Here is an 18,094-nt window from a genome sequence, read left to right on the forward strand (position 1 = left end):
AGCTACTCTTTCAAAGAATAGACAACATTTTGTCCCTCAAAATGTTCTTCCTTCTTGGAAAGATCCTAGAGCCTGGTCCTCTATCCCCTTAGGTCTATCAGTAACCCTCTCACCATTCCTTCCCCCATATTCTTTTGTATTTTAAAGTGTACAGAAGCTTTCAGATTTAAGTCTAATTTGTCCCGTCTTGCTGTCAAATATTTAACCTTCACAGTTCTAGATACCCAGCGCATGCTAAACATATTTTTTGTAAAGCACCATTTGAGAGGGCCCTAAGCGTATATCATACGGCAATGTGGTGAGAGATATGTGGGACTCAATGAGGCTTTGCACGTCTCAACCAATGGTTCACTGTAGATTTGATGGAATATGGCTCCTGTTTGTATTTTGAGTACAGGCAGAAGTTCTGTTTAATTAAGCACTGCCCCTTCCTTCCATTATCACCCCTTCCACTTAGAGGCCCGCTTTCATGCCACATTATCACCATCCCCTTTGAAATGACTCAAATTTATAGCCATTTGCCAAACATTTTTCTTTCCTGGTCAATGTAATCTCACAAACTATTTGTCCGCTGTACTTTGGCTCCACGCCACAGACATATTTCTGCATCTGTTGGAAAATCAACCATTTTATTTTTAGACAAGCCAGACTTTTGGCAAAATGAATACTCCAAATTAAGCAGATAACCACTATGATTTGAAGCAAATGATTTGAAGCAAAACAGCAGCATTAAGGACATTACAGACCAACACCTGGACTGATTGAAAGCAGCTGACTGGCAATATTTGGCCTTCTGCAATATACAAGGTGGGCAGAAACTCCCACCGTAAGATCTCACAATGCAGGTCAGGAAGGCAGTGACAGATGTCCTGGAGAGAGTCAAATCACAGCTGTCCCACTGAAGCTTGATTGGCAAGTGGGCTGTGCTTTTGGATAGGGCGATTTCCAAGCTGCCCTTACTTGGGCCCCCTGCTTGCTTTCTGAGCTGAAATAGGTTTGGTTACTGAAGTTCTCGTAGGAGTCTGGAAAGATCGCTCTTTGGCTGAAGATAGAGCAGGCGATGATGCATTTTTCCCCTTAGTGGCTGTTGTTGGAACCTTCTCCACAGCAGACGATGGAGGATCTTTCTTGGAAATGGGAGACTGAAAAGCCTTTCCCAAGACACCAGATGAGACCTTCCCAGATATGGGTGATGATGAAATCTTTCTCAAGCCAGTTGCAGGTACATTAACTGAAGCAAGTGATTGCGAGGTCTTGCCAGCATCTGATGACAAGGAAGTTTTCCCAACAGCTGTTGACAATGTAGTTTTTCCAGACGTTTGGGACATTGCAGGTTTTCCAGCAGCTGGGGACACTGAAGCCTTCCCAGTAGCTATGGATGGTGACACCTTCCCCGGATTCTCCCTGGTGCCTGCTGCCTTTGTGAGTCCATGTTTCATGGGTGTGGGCATAGCAGTTGGTTCGGATTTCTGCTGCTTTGAGGCAGCAGCACATTTGGAATTGCTTGATGTAACCCCTGGCTGCTGCTGAGCATCCTTTTTAGGTTGCAGGGTCATCTCCAAAGTGGGCTTTGAATACACTGAAGCCCACAGTGGACTTGGTAGTTCCAGAGCTTCCTCTATTCGTAACTCATGTTCTCTCAGTGCATTCCTCCTTCTCTTCTCCGAGCGTCCAAACAGATCCTGGTGAACATCCACAAAAAAACCTGTTTTAAGAGAGAAGATAGACATCAGTGCCTCCTCAGGAGGGTGCATGAGGTGCAGGAGGCTCAGAGGAAGTAGCGGGCTCTGGCATTAAAGGCAGCTTTGGAAGTGTGGAAAGACTCCGGGTAGAGAATGCTCTGAGGCTTTACAGGTGTGAGAGGATACAGTGATGTGGGAGGCTGTGAAAGTGTGAGGTTCTATGGGTGGCGACGGCTGGAGAGGTAGAGTAGAACCTGGGGAACTACTGGCTGTCATGGCGCTGGAGGCTCTAAGAAGTACAAGGCTCTGGGAGTTCAGGAAAGATCTTTGGAACATAATAATCTGGGGTGCTGAAAATCTATGCAGTACAGGCGGTGCTAGCGGTGCAGAAGGCTTGGGGCGGAAGGCCACTCTGGATGCAGAAGACTCTGAAGGTAATTGAGGCTAACAGGTATAAAGTGCTCTAAGGGAGCTTGAGGACAGCTGGTGCAGGAGACTTTGTTTGTAAACGCCTCTATTACAGGAACCCTGGCTTCACAAGTCTGGTGCTGCTGGAAATTGCCTCAGTGGTAATAAGGGCAGGGAGGGGGCAGGAGGTTCTGTCAGCACTGAGCTCTGTAGGTTTAGAAGCTTTGGGGGCTCTGATATCTTTGTGGCATAGAGACCATGGAAAAACAGGTGATTTTATGGTTGTGGATCCTCTCTGGATGAAGAAACTTCTGGGGATTAAAGAGACTCTGTTGGTGAAAAGCTTTGGTAGGACTGATGCCCATGGTTGTAACAAATACTGAAAGTGTGGGTAGGGAGGCTATTAATACACAGGAGGCAAATATGGAGCCGGAACCTCTGCAGTGCAGGAGGCGCTGGGATAGGGTAGGCACTGGAAGAAGAGGCTTCAGCCTTGTGTGTTGTGTTGCAGGACATGCTGGACAAGTGTAGGGTACTTGGGTGGTCATTGACAACACTTACAAAGCACTCCCATACTTAAAGGTCTCTGGCTGCTGGCCATTTGGTCAGCCTAGCTGCTAATGAAATAGATAAGATTTTAGTTGGGACATGAAAGACTTGATGGAATTTAAATGTGAGGGAACACGCATGGTTTTCCAGTCTGAACTGCAAACTGACTACTGTCTTTTGAAGACAGCTTGAAAGAGGGAACATCTAGGAGCACCTGGCTTGAAGCTCTTGGAGGCCGATATGTAATATAGCGGAAGACCCTTGAGGTAAAAGACTGTGGGAGCAAGTTATTTATACCTTTAAATGCTGAGCAAGCCAATTTACATGATGTTTGATCCCATAGATTAAGCCAGTGAAAAGGCTGTCTGGATTGGGATACATGATTTTTTGGTGGAGGCCATAGGTAGGATGCACAGAAGCCTTCTGTACCATCTGCAATGTGTCTAAAGCTGTAGCAGGAAGGCCAGTGTATAAGGCATTGGCATACTCTAAATGGAAGTTCACTGATGCTCCCTCGATGAAGGTCCAGCAAGGACATGACTTTTCAAGTAGTTCTATTTTCATGAAAACAGATACTGGCCACTACGCTGATCTGAGGCTTTAAAGACAGTGCAGAGTCAAAAATTACCACAACGTTTTTATTTCTTTTTTAACCTTTGGTCTTCATTTACCGTTCAGTACAAACATAGGAGGGATCTAAATATCCCGAAGGAGTTTGCAAATAAAATCACAGCTTATTGACATTAAGCTGAAGGTGGGCCCCTCTAGTCCAGAATTAGAGGTCTAGACATTCCACCAATGACTTGGAGTCCCATCCACCCCAGGCCCTCGCAGCATATGCATAATATATATATATATATATATATCTACCATCCGGATAGGACTGAACCATCATCAGGTGGTGCCTCAAGAGGTTGAAAAGAGGCGTCAGGTATATGTTGAAGAGTAGAGAACCGTATGGAAACCCTTGGGGGACATTTAGCTTAGAGCAACAAAAAGGAGCCCATTTGAACCCTCTGCATCTGATCTAGAAGAAAAGATTGGGACAAATCAAAAGAGTTACTGGAGGGATGAACAGTAGTGACAAAGGTGTGTAGCAGGAGGATGTTAGCTCACTGTATCAAAGCAGTGTCAAGGTCTAACATCAAAAGAACCACACTACCCTGAATCACTACCTTCGGTCATCCCAGAAACTCAGTAGGACATTTCCTATCCCATAGCCATGCCAAAAGCCTGAATTACATAGGGAAAAGTCATTGGTGGGTGTCAAGGTGGGTCTGCATTTGGTTAACCACCACTTTTTCCATAATCGTGGGTAGTACACAGGGTCTAAATTTGGTTTCTTCAAAAGTTGAGAGATTATGGCAGATGGAACCACATGGCGTGTGTAATGAGTAAATAATTAAGATTTCTAAACAAATTCATCAAAGTTTTGAATTCAAGTTCATCAAAGCTCATCACTAAAGCCTTGGCACAAGGATGTACTATATACAAATGAAAGCTAAGGGCGCCCCCTTATCAAATGGTAAGCTCAAGGAATGCAATGGGTGCATTTACGGCATGCAGGTGGCTCCTGTGTGCAGCAAGCTCTGGGGATACAGGTTTAGGGATTTGGCAGTGCAAACAGCTACAGGGTGCTAATGGTGTAGGGAATGTACTGGAGTTGCTAAGCGTGCCAGAGGTTTAGGTTGGCACAACAGGAGGCACTGAAGGTGTGGCGTGGGGGCTTTTGGGGTTTCAATATGGAGGTGGGGCTTTTGAAGGCCAGTTGGCTCTGAGAGTGCAGGAAGTTCAATAGGCCTCCATTCCTTGGTAGAAGACAACTGCATGGATTTCTCAGGAGGGCCCGGTGGGTGGGGTTAGGCTGACTACGACAGATGCAACTCAGCTGATGACAAACATCTATTTCATCCATCAAACCTTGCTGGCTGTTGGCTTACCTTTATTTTTACTTAAGGGACTTAGGAATTCAAGATCGCCATCTGAGCTGTCAGAGTCGCTGACACCTTCCTCCTTTAGCTCAGTGTCATCATGATCAGCAATGGGTCCTCCGTCCAGGTCCCTGAGTTTGGGGAGGGCTTTGTGTACTCTCTCCCTGAAACAGAGAAGAATCAAAGTGATGAAATGGCTAGTTTAGAACCGGAGGGTGTTCATGTATGTATGTATGTATGTATGTATGTATTTATGTTGTCCATACATAGTGAGTAGGTCCTTCAAGGTCGTCTTAGTACTGAATGTTTGCTGCCAGTTTATACCTTCAGGTCTTTGGGTATGGGTGCAGGGTGTGGATTAAATTGGTGCATCAGTATGTGGGGAATGTGAATTGGTGGTGCATGGAATATGACCTTTATGGCCCATTTGGTTTAGGGAAAATGAGCTCTCTTTCTTCCTCAGTGGTGTTGGGAATATGTGCGTGTGTGTCTGTCCCTCTGTATGTCCCTTCAGTGGTGCGACACTCACCAGTAACCTTTATTGTTGGTACATGGGTTTCCGGTCAAGCGCAGGACGACGAGGCTGGTAGGTAGCTCACCTGTAAATAAACAAAATGTAGCGGGTATCTGCTAGGTGTCTGAAAATGTTGCTCACAAATGGCCACACTCCATCTGAACTTCCTCTCCTCCGCTTCTACATGTACCATATCTGGAGTACTCACCCACCATGTGACTACGGCCACACCCTTTCCAAACACTAGAACGCCTATATCCCCTATATCTCATATTTGAGCCGAACCTCTGAAGTTCAGATAACGGCTAAAAACTTGGCTCTTCTCTACCTCTTTCCCTTCCTTACTAATCACCTCACTGCCACCGTGACCGGTGGCCTGATCCACATGAACCTCAAAGGCTCTCAGACCCTTCCAGCCAGTCATTACCAGCACCCCCAACTACCCTGCCCTGTGGATCCCTGACTGGTGGCTCCACACACCACCCTGGAGAGCTGCCTCTACTAGCACTTTCCATGAGGTGCTCCTCCTGGCTCCCCTTAGCACCTCTCACCCCCCCCCCCTCCAGCACTTGTCCACTCCCCTGCTCCCCTTTCCACCGCCCCTCCCCTGCACTTCTCATCAATGCACTTTTACAGCTTAATGCCACAGGGCCTAGTAGGACCACGACTGTAAGTATATTATTGTTGCTTTTTGTTCCTTGCCAATGTTATTATTTCTGCTGTTACCTTCCCGTTTAGCCTTGTGGTGCTTTGAAACACAATTCTGTTGTATAAAGCGCATTACAAATGATCAATACAATAAAAATAAATAAATCCCCATTTGATAATATTTGGTTTGTAACACACTCGAGATCCCTAAACAGCAGGGAGTATGTCCAAGTGAGGCAGAACTGCAGTTGTTTGACAGTAGTATATATGCGTTTGGAGGCAGTGTTTTTAGTAAGGTGACCCACACCCTCGGAAGGGCCATTCGCTTGATAGGCTTGTACTTCGGCTTCCCTGTAAGCACAGCGAAGTAGTTGAAAGAGTCAGTCACCTACCAGTGTCCAGGGTCTCAATCTGATTATCTGAAAGGTCCAGAAACTGCAGGGATTGTAGAGCACAGAGATTTTCAAGCTTCTGGATCTGATTTCCCGCCAGGGTCAAGAAACTGCAAAATAGAAGGCTAGAGTCAAAAATGTGAAAAGCAACACCTTACTCACTCTGTAACCAGGCTTTACGTGGGTTTGAGTGGTAACATCCACACCCTGTAAGGCATGGTTACAGAATGAGCAGTAACACCTTATCAACAACTATGTAAGGCGTCTGCCAGAAATTAAGCCGGGACATATACCTAAGCCTTTTCCAGAAAGTGAGTGGTATCACTTTACTCGCACCTGTATAAGGCTTCTGTCAGAAAGTGACCTGGAACACCTATTCCATAGCCATGCAAGGCCACGGTCAGAAAGTAAGCCGGACATATACCCAAGGCCTGTCCAGAAAGCGAGTGGTAACTGACGATCCTTCAGTTGGTGTCACTTCTCCACAGGGGGGGCCCTTTCCATGAGGCCAGTGAGGTGCTGCCGCTAACCTATAGTCCCCTTAGGGGTGGTAACATGTGGGAGAAACGCCCCTCCTGGGGATAAGGACGCGAGTCTGAGATACGGCCCCTTTAACTCCCGAGCTGACACGCACACCACATCCAATTGGGGATCAAAACCTGGCTCCGAGGCACAGCCTCCATAACCCTCAACCCCTCAATCCGATAATAACACCAGGTTGTTCTAATCGATTGTGTCCTCCCAGGGATTCCTCATCTTTGATATATTTGTAAGTCTGCTTGCAGCTCCGGAACCTTTTTTCATAGCAGAGGGCGCCGTGCATGGTCGACTCGTGGCCCTCAAAGGCCCCAGTCTTGCTCTCGCCCATGACATCGACACTGGTATAAGTAGCTTGCACAGTATCCGCTGCCTCAGTTCCATTTTTCCGCATGCTTTGGACGGTTCATTGCTTCCGCAATTTTTGTTAATGTTTTTTGAAAATGTATACTCTGAAAACCAGATTTAAAATATGTTCCGATTGTGGAGCTATAATATCCCTTACGGACCCACATTGGATATGTCTTTGGAGGTTTGTCACAAAGTCAATGACTGCGGCTCGCCAATCGATGACAGTGAAGGTCTTGAAGGAGAAGAAGGGGAAGCTTGCTCCAAGTAGGCCCCTATCTAAGCCTCCTTTGACTAACCCCTCGAAAAGGAGATCCGTTGGACAAGTCCAGGGATATGTACCCTGTGAATGTTAGTAAGCACTCCAAACACTTGACGCAACTGAGATTGTGGTCTCGACACTCGTCCTCATCGTCTCCCAAAAAGTCAAAGAAGCGACACCATCGTTCAAGTTCATCTTGGTCCGACTCCTCGCTCTGACAAAAAATGGGTACGTTTTCCCAGCAAATCAGCGTCTAGTGCTGAATGGGAGGAATTCCACCTCCAGATGCTGCCTTCAACCGCCCTTTTGAAAGAAGATAAGGCTTTAGAACCCATCGTACCTGTTAGGGCCGGCAGGGTGTCTTCAGAAACCACTACTCGCGCGCCTAAGAGCCCGGGTGGTAAGGTTCCTTGACTTTCGTTGAAGGAGGCTTTGTCTTATAGCAAATCGAAGTCAAACCGCTCTCCTTGACTCCTTCGAGGGAGCCGGCAGCCATCCCATTGCCACCAAAGTCCTCGAAGTCGTCGACACAGACTCCATCAACACCTTAGAAGGAAGGCTCGAAGACTTATAAGCCATTACCTAGGACAGACTTCTTTAAGTCTAAGGGGTCCATTTTTGAGGAGGAGGAAGACAATGTCCCTTTTGGCCTGGAGTTTGGCACTCCCTATGTGCCGGAACAATTAATGGAGGAATCTAGGATGCAAAATCTTGTATATTCTCTGAGGGATGCTATTGGCTTGGATACCTCAGCAGAAACTGATTTTGACACTTCAGATTCTGCTGGACATGCTGAACCATCATATAGATCAGTTATGGGTAAGGTCACAGAATATCTGGGTTGGGGTAGACCAATGCCAGTCATTGAAAAGAATGATCCCCACTGACATCTTGGATAAGGGCCCACCGAAAGACCCTGCGTTGCCGTTTCACACGGCCTTGAGAACCAGGATCCTAGAGAACTGGTTGAAACCGGATGCAACACTGGCAGTCAAGAGGGATCTTGCATAGAAATTCAGGCTAGCTTCCATAGATCCAGAGTTTCTATCGAAACACCCCACCCCTGAGAGCTTAGTGGTTCAGTCAGCCACGTCAATTTCAAAGGCTATCCAACTATCCCTCTAGATAGGGACGATAAAAAGGTTTGACACCTAAGGGAAGAGTGTTCTCTGCAGGAAGCATGGCCTTAAAGGGCATAAACGCAACTTGTGCTCTGGCCAAGTATACACACACCTTATGCAAGGTGGTGGCGGAGCACATTCCGGGGGGAGGGGGGGAGTGAGAGGAGCAGGAAGGCTTCTTAAGTATTGTACAAGGCGGAAAGGATGACATGTGTCCGTCACTCCAGTCTGGCTTGGATTCATCTGACTAAGTTGAGCCATGGCAGCGAGTACCGTTACTAGGAGGAAATTTGCATGGTTGCGCAGGTCATGGTTTGCTCCGGCTATCCAAGTAAGGTTATTGGACATGCCGCTTGATGGCTATCAGATTTTCGGCTCTAAAGCTGATGAAAGCTTAGAGAAGCTACAGGCATCTAAGGCGGCAACAAAGTCACTAGAGGCAGCAAGAAGTCACTAGAGGCAGCAAGACGCCAGCCTCAGCAGTCGCAAGCAACCTCTCAGGGTTTAAGAAGTCGGCCCTTTCATTACTACTCCTCAGTGAGAAGGGCAATGGGACATTTTGCACAAAAGGGTCAAAGAAGAGCACCTTGTGGTCCACGACGAAGAGTGGGCAAGTCCATACTCTCAGGCTCTGCTTCTTTGCCCACTGCCGCTCCAAAACCCCTTTGAGGCCTTCGTTCACAAGACTGTGGCGGGACGCAGGCTGACTCTGCATTGGGAAGATTGTCAGAGCATAACCTCTGATGCTTGGGCATTGCAAACAGTAGCTGGCGGCTGCTGCCTCCTGTTTTTAAAAAAGGCCCCCAGATTGTCCTGCAGGAAAACAATCCTCGAAAAAAACAGATCTGTTCCTCTTTCAGGAAGTTATTACCCTGTGGGAGAAAGGTGTGAGAGTTAGTACCTGTAGCGGAAAGGAATCAAGGTTTGTAATCCCCTTACCGACTCATTCCCAAAAATGACAGAGGTCTGCGGCCCATCTTGGGCTTGAGACGCTTGAACAGGTTCCTCAGGAAGGACAAGTTCAAGATGGTCACTCTTTCGGAGATCCTTTAGGCCCTTCAGCTCCAGGATTGGATGGTGTCACTTGTCCTCCAGGATGCTTACTTCCATGTGCCCATACATCCCAAGCATAGGCAGTACACAAGGTTTGCCATTTGCAGTTCTCATTTTCAATTTCAGGCCTTGCCATTCAGGCTCATCTTCTCCCAATGGTCTTCACCAAGTTGATAGCAGTAGTGATGGCAAATCTAAGGAGGGGACCAATTCAAATCTACCCATACCTGGACGTTTGGCTGATCAGAGCTTGCTCTCCCAGACAAGTTCTGGAACACCTCAGCATCACCTGCCACTTACTGCACAGATTGGGTTTCTCCCTAATTTTCAAGAAGTCCCACTTGATACTTTCCCAAAAGCTTCAGTTTATTGGAGCCGTCCTGGATGCTTCCTCTGGAAAATGTTCGTATTTATTTTAATTTATATAGCGCTTTAAACCAAAGTGCTTTACAAGAGGAACAAGTGAATATGACAAGCAATACATGACAATGAGTCTAAACCAGAAAACAGTACAAAGAACAATTTATTTTAATGATGAGGTTAAGTACAAATAGAGAGGGACAGAAGTGAGAGGGGTGTAGGAAGAGTGGGCTGAGGTGGGTTCAGTAGTGAGAGAGGAAACAATGGGTGCTAGGGGGGGGGAGAGTGGAAGAGATAGGATTTTAGAGAAGTGCGAAATGAGGGGTAGGAGGTGATGGAGCGGATGGGGAGAGGAAGGCGGTTCCAATGGAAGGGAACGAGAAGTTGGAAGGAGCGGATACGGGAGGGGGTACACGGAGGAGGAGTAGAGAGAAGGAAGTGATCCGCAGAACAGAGAGAAGGAGTATATAAAGTGAGAAGAGAGGATAGGTAAGACCATAGACAGCTTTGAAGACTAGACATATTTCAGGAGGGAGAGGTGAGAGGAGGGGAGTCCAAAGAGAAGAGTAGAGCAGTAGAAAAGTCTGGAGAAGAGGAGGGAGGAGATGAGGAGTTTTGCCCCTCAAGTGGATCTGTTCGCATTCAGTGGCAACAGACAATTTGATCTGTTCTGCTCCAGGGAATTTCCCCAGAGAGGAGCTCTGGGGAAAGCGTTCATAGTGGACTGGGAATTTCCTCTCCTGTATGCGTTCCCTCCAGTCCCCGACATTTCTCTTGTCATCAGTGGGTTGAGGAAGTTCGTGAAGCCCATGATCCGGATTGGGCCAGGAGGATGTGGTACCCGGTCCTTCTCTATATGTCCATCTGCCCACCAATTTATCTTCCCCAAAGAGAGGACTTGCTCTTGCAGGAGGGAGGTTGCATTCTTCACCCAGATATCAGAACCCTGAACCTTCACAGCTTGTTTCTGAAAGGTTGAGATACAAAGATTGGGACCTTCCGGAAGACGTAATGGAGGTGTTACTTTCAGCCAGAAGGCCAGAAACAAAAGCTCTGCACCGCTGCCGTTGGAACACATTTTGCAGCTGGTGCAGAACTAAGAACAGTTACCCTTTTACTTGCGACACTCCATCAGTGTTGTACTTCTTACTAGATCTCACCCATCAGGGATTCCAGGTTTCCACTGCACTCGCCTGAACAGGGTTCCTTTTTCAAAATCCCCATTGTGGTTCAGTTTCTGAAAGGTCTGACTAACATCTTTCCTTCGGTCCCATTTATAGTACCAGTCTGGGGTTTGAACTTGGTGTTGAAGTTCCTGATGTGAGCTCCATTGGAACTTCTGCATTCATGCCCATTGGCGATGCAGACTTTAAAGGACCATTTTTCTAATGGTAGTTACATCAGATCGCAGAGGGAGTGAGCTTCAAGCTCTTTCTTGCAAACCACAATTTGCAACCTTTTTTAAGGATAAGGTGGTATTGAAGGCTTGTCCTTCTTTCTTGCTGAAAGTAGTATCGGAATTCCATTTGGCACAAAAAATGTTGTTACCTGCATTTTATCCTCCACCTCATCTGTCTAAAGAGGAGAGGTTGCACCATTTAGATCCTAGGAGGGCTTTAAGCTTCTATATTAGCAGGATGTCCAACATCAGGCAAGATGACCAGCTCTTTGTGGGCTATTCGGGTCACAAATTGGGACAGGCTGTAACCAAGCAAACCATTTCCTGGTGGATTATTTTATGCATTTCTGAATGCTATGGTTTGGCGGGCAAAGACCTGCCCGATGGCTTGAGAGCGCATTCCACCTGAGGAGTGCGCTACTTCTTCAGTTCTTCAGAGAAGGGTGCCTGTACAAGACATATGCAATGTAGCAACTTGTTCTTTATGCACATTTAGCAAGCATTACTGCCTGGATTCTATGTTGGGCCAGGAGGCTAAATTTGGCAAGGCTGTGCTTCACAGCATAAACCAACAAGGAATTATCGATTCCCACCGCCTTTAAAATACTGCTTTGGGAGTCTATCAAAGATGAGGAATCTGTGACAGGACACAATCCTTTAGAAGAACAAATGACTTACCCCTGATGATGTGCTTTTTACTGGATGTTCCTCAAAGATTCCTCATTGTCCAGCCAGCCGACCCCTCGAATTAGCGAGTACTTCCATGGTTACATCTTCCTCGCTTTCAATGTCTGGTTAAGAACCTTCGAGATGGCTAAGCATAGGGGGGAAAAACATGAACTGAGGCAACGGGCACGGTGCAAGTTACTTATTCCAGTGTCGACATCACGGCCGAGAGCAGGACGGAGGCCGTCGAGTGCCACGAATTTACGAAAAATGGCACCCTCTACTATGAAAAATGATTCCAAAACTGCAAGCAGACTTATGAATATATCGATGAGAAATCCGTGGTAGGAACATCCAATAGAAAGAACATTACCAGGGGTAAGTAATTTGTTCTTCTAAGGGTAACAATTATCCTCCCATGACTGAGCCTTACCATTCTTTCACTGTGGAGACCCCAAAGTCTATAAAGAGCTCCTGATAACAAGAGACCAGGAGAAGGGGGCCATTCTCCTGGTAATCTGGACCAGCAGTAAGAACCAAAAAGGCCTGGGGAAGGGAGTCATTCCCCTGGGCTATCTGAGACTGGACGCCAGGAGAAGGGAGGCATTCTCCTGACCCACCAAGAAAGTAAAATATCAAGTATTGTTTAGAACTTTACCAACAGGGAAGGGAGCTATTCCCTGTGACAACGTGTGAAACACAAGATTGTTATAAGACTTGAGATTTGTGGCAGCAATCCTGGAACCACAACCCAGGAGAAGGGAGTCATTCTCCTGGGACCAGAACTGCATTATTCTTTAGTTTCTACTGTAAGGGATTTTTTTTTAATTTTTTTTTATTATTATTACTACACATGATGGTGGACACTTTTGAATTGACGGATATCCTGACAGACACCTTACCTTTAGTTTCGACAGGGAAACGCCTCTTAGAAATAGGTATAGATAGGGTTTCTCTTCCTTTTGTTTTAATAAAAGTCTTTAGCCCAACATATACCACCTTTGCGTCTGTCTCCTTCTTCTGCACCCTTACATAACACTTTACCCACACCTCTGTAAGGCCTTTGCCAGAAAGTGACCTGGATCACCTATTCCGTAGCCATGCAAGGCCTCTGCCAGAAAGTAAGCAGACATGCCTCACCCACACGGATGCAAGGCCTGGCCAAAAGGTTAGTCTGAAACAATTACGCACACATAAGTAAGGTGCCCGTAACAAACTCAGCAGGAAATTCATACTCACACACACATTTAAAGTCCTTTCTATGTGTTTCTAAGCAGTCCCAGGAATCGCATCCACATTTTCATTTTAAAAATATACCACTCAGACTTGTATTCCATTACACCGGCTCACAGTGTAAACGTAACAATCAGTGCAGAAAAATACTGTTTTTAATAGTGTCCAACGTACTGTTCATTCCCAAACTTCACCCCACCTTTCCCTGTGAATTCGCACAACCCTCTCCACCCTACGCCACCCCTCCCCACAGGTTAGTTCATCCTATCAACTACGGGCAACGTGTTTTTCCCCCACTATAAGCCCCCCCATCCCCTCCAAACTGTGTAGTGTTTTTTTTTAATGAAAACAAACTTTAAAGTGTACATTTAAGTTTATGTTTTTGGTTCGGTGGCAATTGTGCAACCAAAAAGCACGATAAAGGCCTGGTTAGTAAAGGAGCGTAAAGACCTTATCCACAGCTATGCGAGGCCTTGTGCAGTTTTCTGGGACTATGAGGAAATACTTTAAGGACGGAATACTTCAGTTCCATCGCAGACATGTTTCTTGAATTGTTCTTTCCCCGTTTTTTTTTATTTTACCTTGGGTGGTCAGGTGAGCACTACCACTACCCCAGATCTGCATTTTCCCTACTGTGTTCACCTCCTCTTCAGTAATCCTGAATGTAAACTCCCTCTGAATCCTTCCCCTTTTTCCGCTTTCTACAATGTCAGGTTAGTAATTGCGATTATCAAACTGCCAAACAGAAGGTTCCTTTTTTTGTCATTGAGATTTATTATCATTATTTGTGTCTGTTTGTTATAAAACATGGAGCGTCAACATCTTACCCTCAGCAGTGTTATGCATCAAGCAGAAAATTAAAGAGACCGCCTTAGCCACACATTTCTGAGGCCTCGGTCCCCTTAGCCACATCCATGCGAAACGCCTGGTCAGAATAGGAGGGTAAACCCCTATTCACTTCCATGCGAGACCAGTCAACCAGTGAGTGTGATTCCCCTTATCCACATCCATGTGAGGCCCAATTCAGAAAGTGAGTGTGATTCCCCTTATCCACATCCATGTGAGGCCCAATTCAGAAAGTGAGTGTGAAGCCCTTATCCACACCTATGTGAGGCCTCCGTCACCAAGTGAGTGTCTCCCCCCCTTAACCACATCCATGCGAGACCCCCGTCAACCTGTGAGAATGAACCCACATCACAGTGAGAACTCAGTCAGAACGTGAGCGTGAACCCCTTGTCCGCATCCCAGTGAGTGTGAACCCCTTGTACACAACCCAGTGAGAGTTGTTGGAAAATGAGAGAGAACCCCCTTGTCACATCCAAGTGAGAGCTCCGTCAGGAAGTGACCAGGAAATCCCTACCCACATCCACATGGGACCCCTGTCGGAAAGTGAGAAAAAACACCTTATTCACATGCAGTTAACGCCTTTGTTCGAAAGCAAACAGGAAAACCTTTTCCACACTCATGACAGACTGAATAAAAAAGTCGGCAGAAATGCCTTATCCAAATCCATGAGCAGCCTCTGCCAGAAAGTGAGAGGGAACAGTGACGCAGGGACAATAGCAGTCAGGAGGGATGTCTTCTTCTACTTAACGAGGATATACCTGTGTACACTTCCATTTTATAATCCCATTTACGTTTGGGTTTCTTATATAGACTCCACTGCAATCTAATCCTGGACAATCAAGGGCTGGTCAGAAGGAGGAAATGGAAGACTGGCTCTTAGCAGCAGCAAGAAGTTGGAGGTTTACTGCGTGAAAAGAGGCCCGCTCCCACCAAAGAAACATGGTGAATGGAGGTAGGATTAGAGGAATGTCAGAGGGTTGGTGAAAAACAAGAAACTCAGTGAAAAACAAGAAACTCAGATGTGTCAAAGGGAGGGGAAAGAAATCAACCGTACCTTCAATCCAGCTGGCATTTTAAAAGCCTGTATCCCGAATTGGCCACTTTGTGATTTAACATGGTGTGCAGCTTATAAGAATGCAGTGGCATGTTGTACTGCAATTCCTTTATGGACCCAGAGGCTTCCACGACGCCTACATTCCGTTCCTTTGGGAGATAAAACACATACTCTTTTTCCCAGTCCCGTTCCATTTATTGTGTAGCCCGTCAATTGCACAGGAGCCAACACCTTAGCTCTTCCTTAAACTTTATGGATAATTGGCAGTCTGACCACCATCCAATTTTTTCCGCAATTACAGGTTTAAGGAAGCCTTGCCATTGCAGCCCACAGATTTAAAATCTGTGCTAATTCAACCTTTAAAATTATAAAAATAAAACATACAAAGGCTTCCAGTGGTGAGGGGGGGGGGGGCAGGGTTAGGGACTTTTAAGGTGGACATATACATCTACTATATGTTTATAAAGCACTCCTATGCTCACCCATATATTCGAGGCTAGACTCATTTCACTCTGGTACTGACCCATGACAGTACTATGTTCCCATTTCCTACCTACTGGTCATGACAAGACATTTCTCACCTGCCTTTTATGGGATATTTAGCACGCTTCAAAAGCAAGTGGAAAACATCTGAAGTCCTTTTGTATTTTCTAAAAACATTCACAAATGATGTCTTTCTGCCTTTTTGCACCTGTATGGTGGTATTCAAATTTGCCAAAGGAAAGCAGTTCACTGCACCTGATGGGCTTAGATTTTGCATTGCCTGCCACCAGAATTTGCATCTAGTCATCGCCAGTACTTTCTATGGGGGAAGAGCACCAAGGCCTCTTTGAAGTAGGTTAATTCGCAAACAAGCAAACTGAAAATGATGATCACCAGGCAGTTCAGACATCAACTCAGATGGAGCAAATTCTGAGCAGTGCTGACAGACAAAGAGAAGATCCTCAAGCAAGAATGTTCTTTCTATATCAAATAAAAAGATACTGGAAAGGCAGCAGAGGATCAACAACCAAACATGTCAAGTTTCAGTTACCTCCTATCCCGAATACCACAAGGATGGGGAGAGGAAAGAGGGGGCCGGGGACAAGCAGAATAGATCGAAATTCCCAAGAAGAATAACGCGAGTGAGCACTCGAGAACCAACTAGGATCTCCAGACAAACAATCTTGTTATTAATCTTTCAGATAAAAGGCTGAGCTCTAATGAAATTTCAGTACTCAACAGTTGATTGTCTTTTGCACCATCATGTCAAACTGACTTCACTAATCTGCAAGTGGATCTATTCAAGTGCACTAGAAAACTCAAACTAAAGAAGTTCTTTGCCACCCAAACACCTCAAATACATGAAGAAGAAATTGTCGCAACACCCAGTAAATTCACCATCACTGACAGAGAACACCCAGTAAATTTACCATCACTGACAGAGAACCCTCACTTACAAGCAACATTAGAGGATACAGATATTGGGAAAACCCTGCATAGTTTAAACATTAGATCAAGAACTCTGGCAATGCAGGATTCGAGGCCAAGGTCTATATTTACACCAACTGTTGCAATTGACAATGTAATGGATACCTTTCAACAGGCCCTCACTAAACACATTCACAAAGTTATTGACAAACAAAAATGGAGATCCAGTTACCGGGGAAATCTATCTAACATGGACTATCAGGTTATGAATAATTTGGCTACTGACAAAGAAAATGTGATAAAGGAAGCAGACAAAGGGGAAAACAGTGATCTTGAATCACAAATACTATTTAACAATGGTACAAACACACTTAGACACCCCAGGATGCTATCAAGTCCTCAAAACAGACCCAAAACAGGAGTCTATATCTGAACCCAAGGAATATATTCTCAAATGGTACAGGCAAGGCTTACTTACTGACTCTGAAAGAATGTTGCTAACTGTGAAGTAACCCAGTATGCCAACAATGTATTTCTTGCCAAAGATCCACAAAGAATATCAGACTATACCAGAAGCAAGACCCATACTAAGTGGAATCGGCTGGGTCACAGAGAAAATGTCAGAATATCTTGACAAAATGATCTGCCCATTTGTGTATAAACTACCTTCATATCTGAAAGACACCACGCATGTAGTCAACATATTGAATAAAAATGCACTGGGTACCAGAACATCTGCTTGTAACTCTGGACGTTAAAGCCCTTTATATGTCAATAAGACATGATCTGGATATTAAGACCATGGAGTAGACATTCAAAGACAGCTCAGCCTCCTATTAGGACATTGAGATGCTTAAAGCCATATTACACTAGATAACAACCGGTTCATCTTCGATGATACATACTATTGACACACAAAATGCAAAGCCACGAGTGCCAAATATGCACCAGCTCTGGCAAACCTTTTTATTTGAATGTTTGAGGATACATTAGTATATAAAGAGCCAAGCTATACCAACCATGAAGTAGCATGGCGTAGAAACATTGATAACATTCTTATGATATGGAAAGGCAATTGTGAAGAGCTAGCAGCCTTTGTTGCAAATGACTTTGGCAGCACCTTTACGTGTAATAGTCACAAGAGTGAAATAGATTTTCTTGATCTACAATCTACGTAGACAGCATTTGAAAACACATACATACAGGAAGCACACGAAAGTCAATTCAACAATACATGCTACAAGTTGCCACTGAAAATCAGTCATTGAAAATATACCTACTGGTGAATTTATAAGAGCCCAATGCAATTGTGCAGAGCAGGATGTGTTCCAGAAGGAGTGTCGGCGCCTTAAAAGCAGATTTCAGGAAGGAGGCTTTTCAGAGCAACGTTTTGAAAAAGCTCAAGATAAAACAAGCAAACAGAACGGAAAGAGAGAACACATTGGTAGAAAGCAGCCAGCAACAGAGAGGGAAGTACATACAACCAGATTTAGAACACAATTTTCCAAGGATTGTTATGTGATTAACAAAATTCAGAGAAAGCACTGGCACTTATTGCAATTGGACAATGACCTCCAAAGACACCTTGATGCGACTCCAAATATTATCTTCACAAGGGCACCAACATTAAGGAACAGACTTAGGGCCAGATTCTCATCATGGCGCAGTGAACGTGCTAAAT

General features: G+C 45.4%; 1 protein-coding gene across 1 annotated transcript in view; it reads right to left on the reverse strand.

Moving 5' to 3' along the window:
• Positions 1-612: 612 nt before the first annotated feature.
• The window catches only part of LRRC46 (leucine rich repeat containing 46), a 76,643-nt gene continuing 59,161 nt past the window's right edge, over positions 613-18,094 (reverse strand). Inside the window, exons 5-8 of the mRNA XM_069634651.1 lie at positions 6,125-6,234; positions 5,100-5,169; positions 4,580-4,734; positions 613-1,705 (exon numbers count right to left, since the gene is read on the reverse strand). Coding sequence (XP_069490752.1) covers positions 957-1,705; positions 4,580-4,734; positions 5,100-5,169; positions 6,125-6,234 — 1,084 coding nt within the window. The 3' untranslated portion in view covers positions 613-956. The remainder of the gene's footprint in view (positions 1,706-4,579; positions 4,735-5,099; positions 5,170-6,124; positions 6,235-18,094) is intronic.

Source organism: Ambystoma mexicanum, chromosome 13 (assembly GCF_040938575.1).
Source record: "Ambystoma mexicanum isolate Mex_15411 chromosome 13, UKY_AmexF1_1, whole genome shotgun sequence".
Taxonomy (NCBI): domain Eukaryota; kingdom Metazoa; phylum Chordata; class Amphibia; order Caudata; family Ambystomatidae; genus Ambystoma; species Ambystoma mexicanum.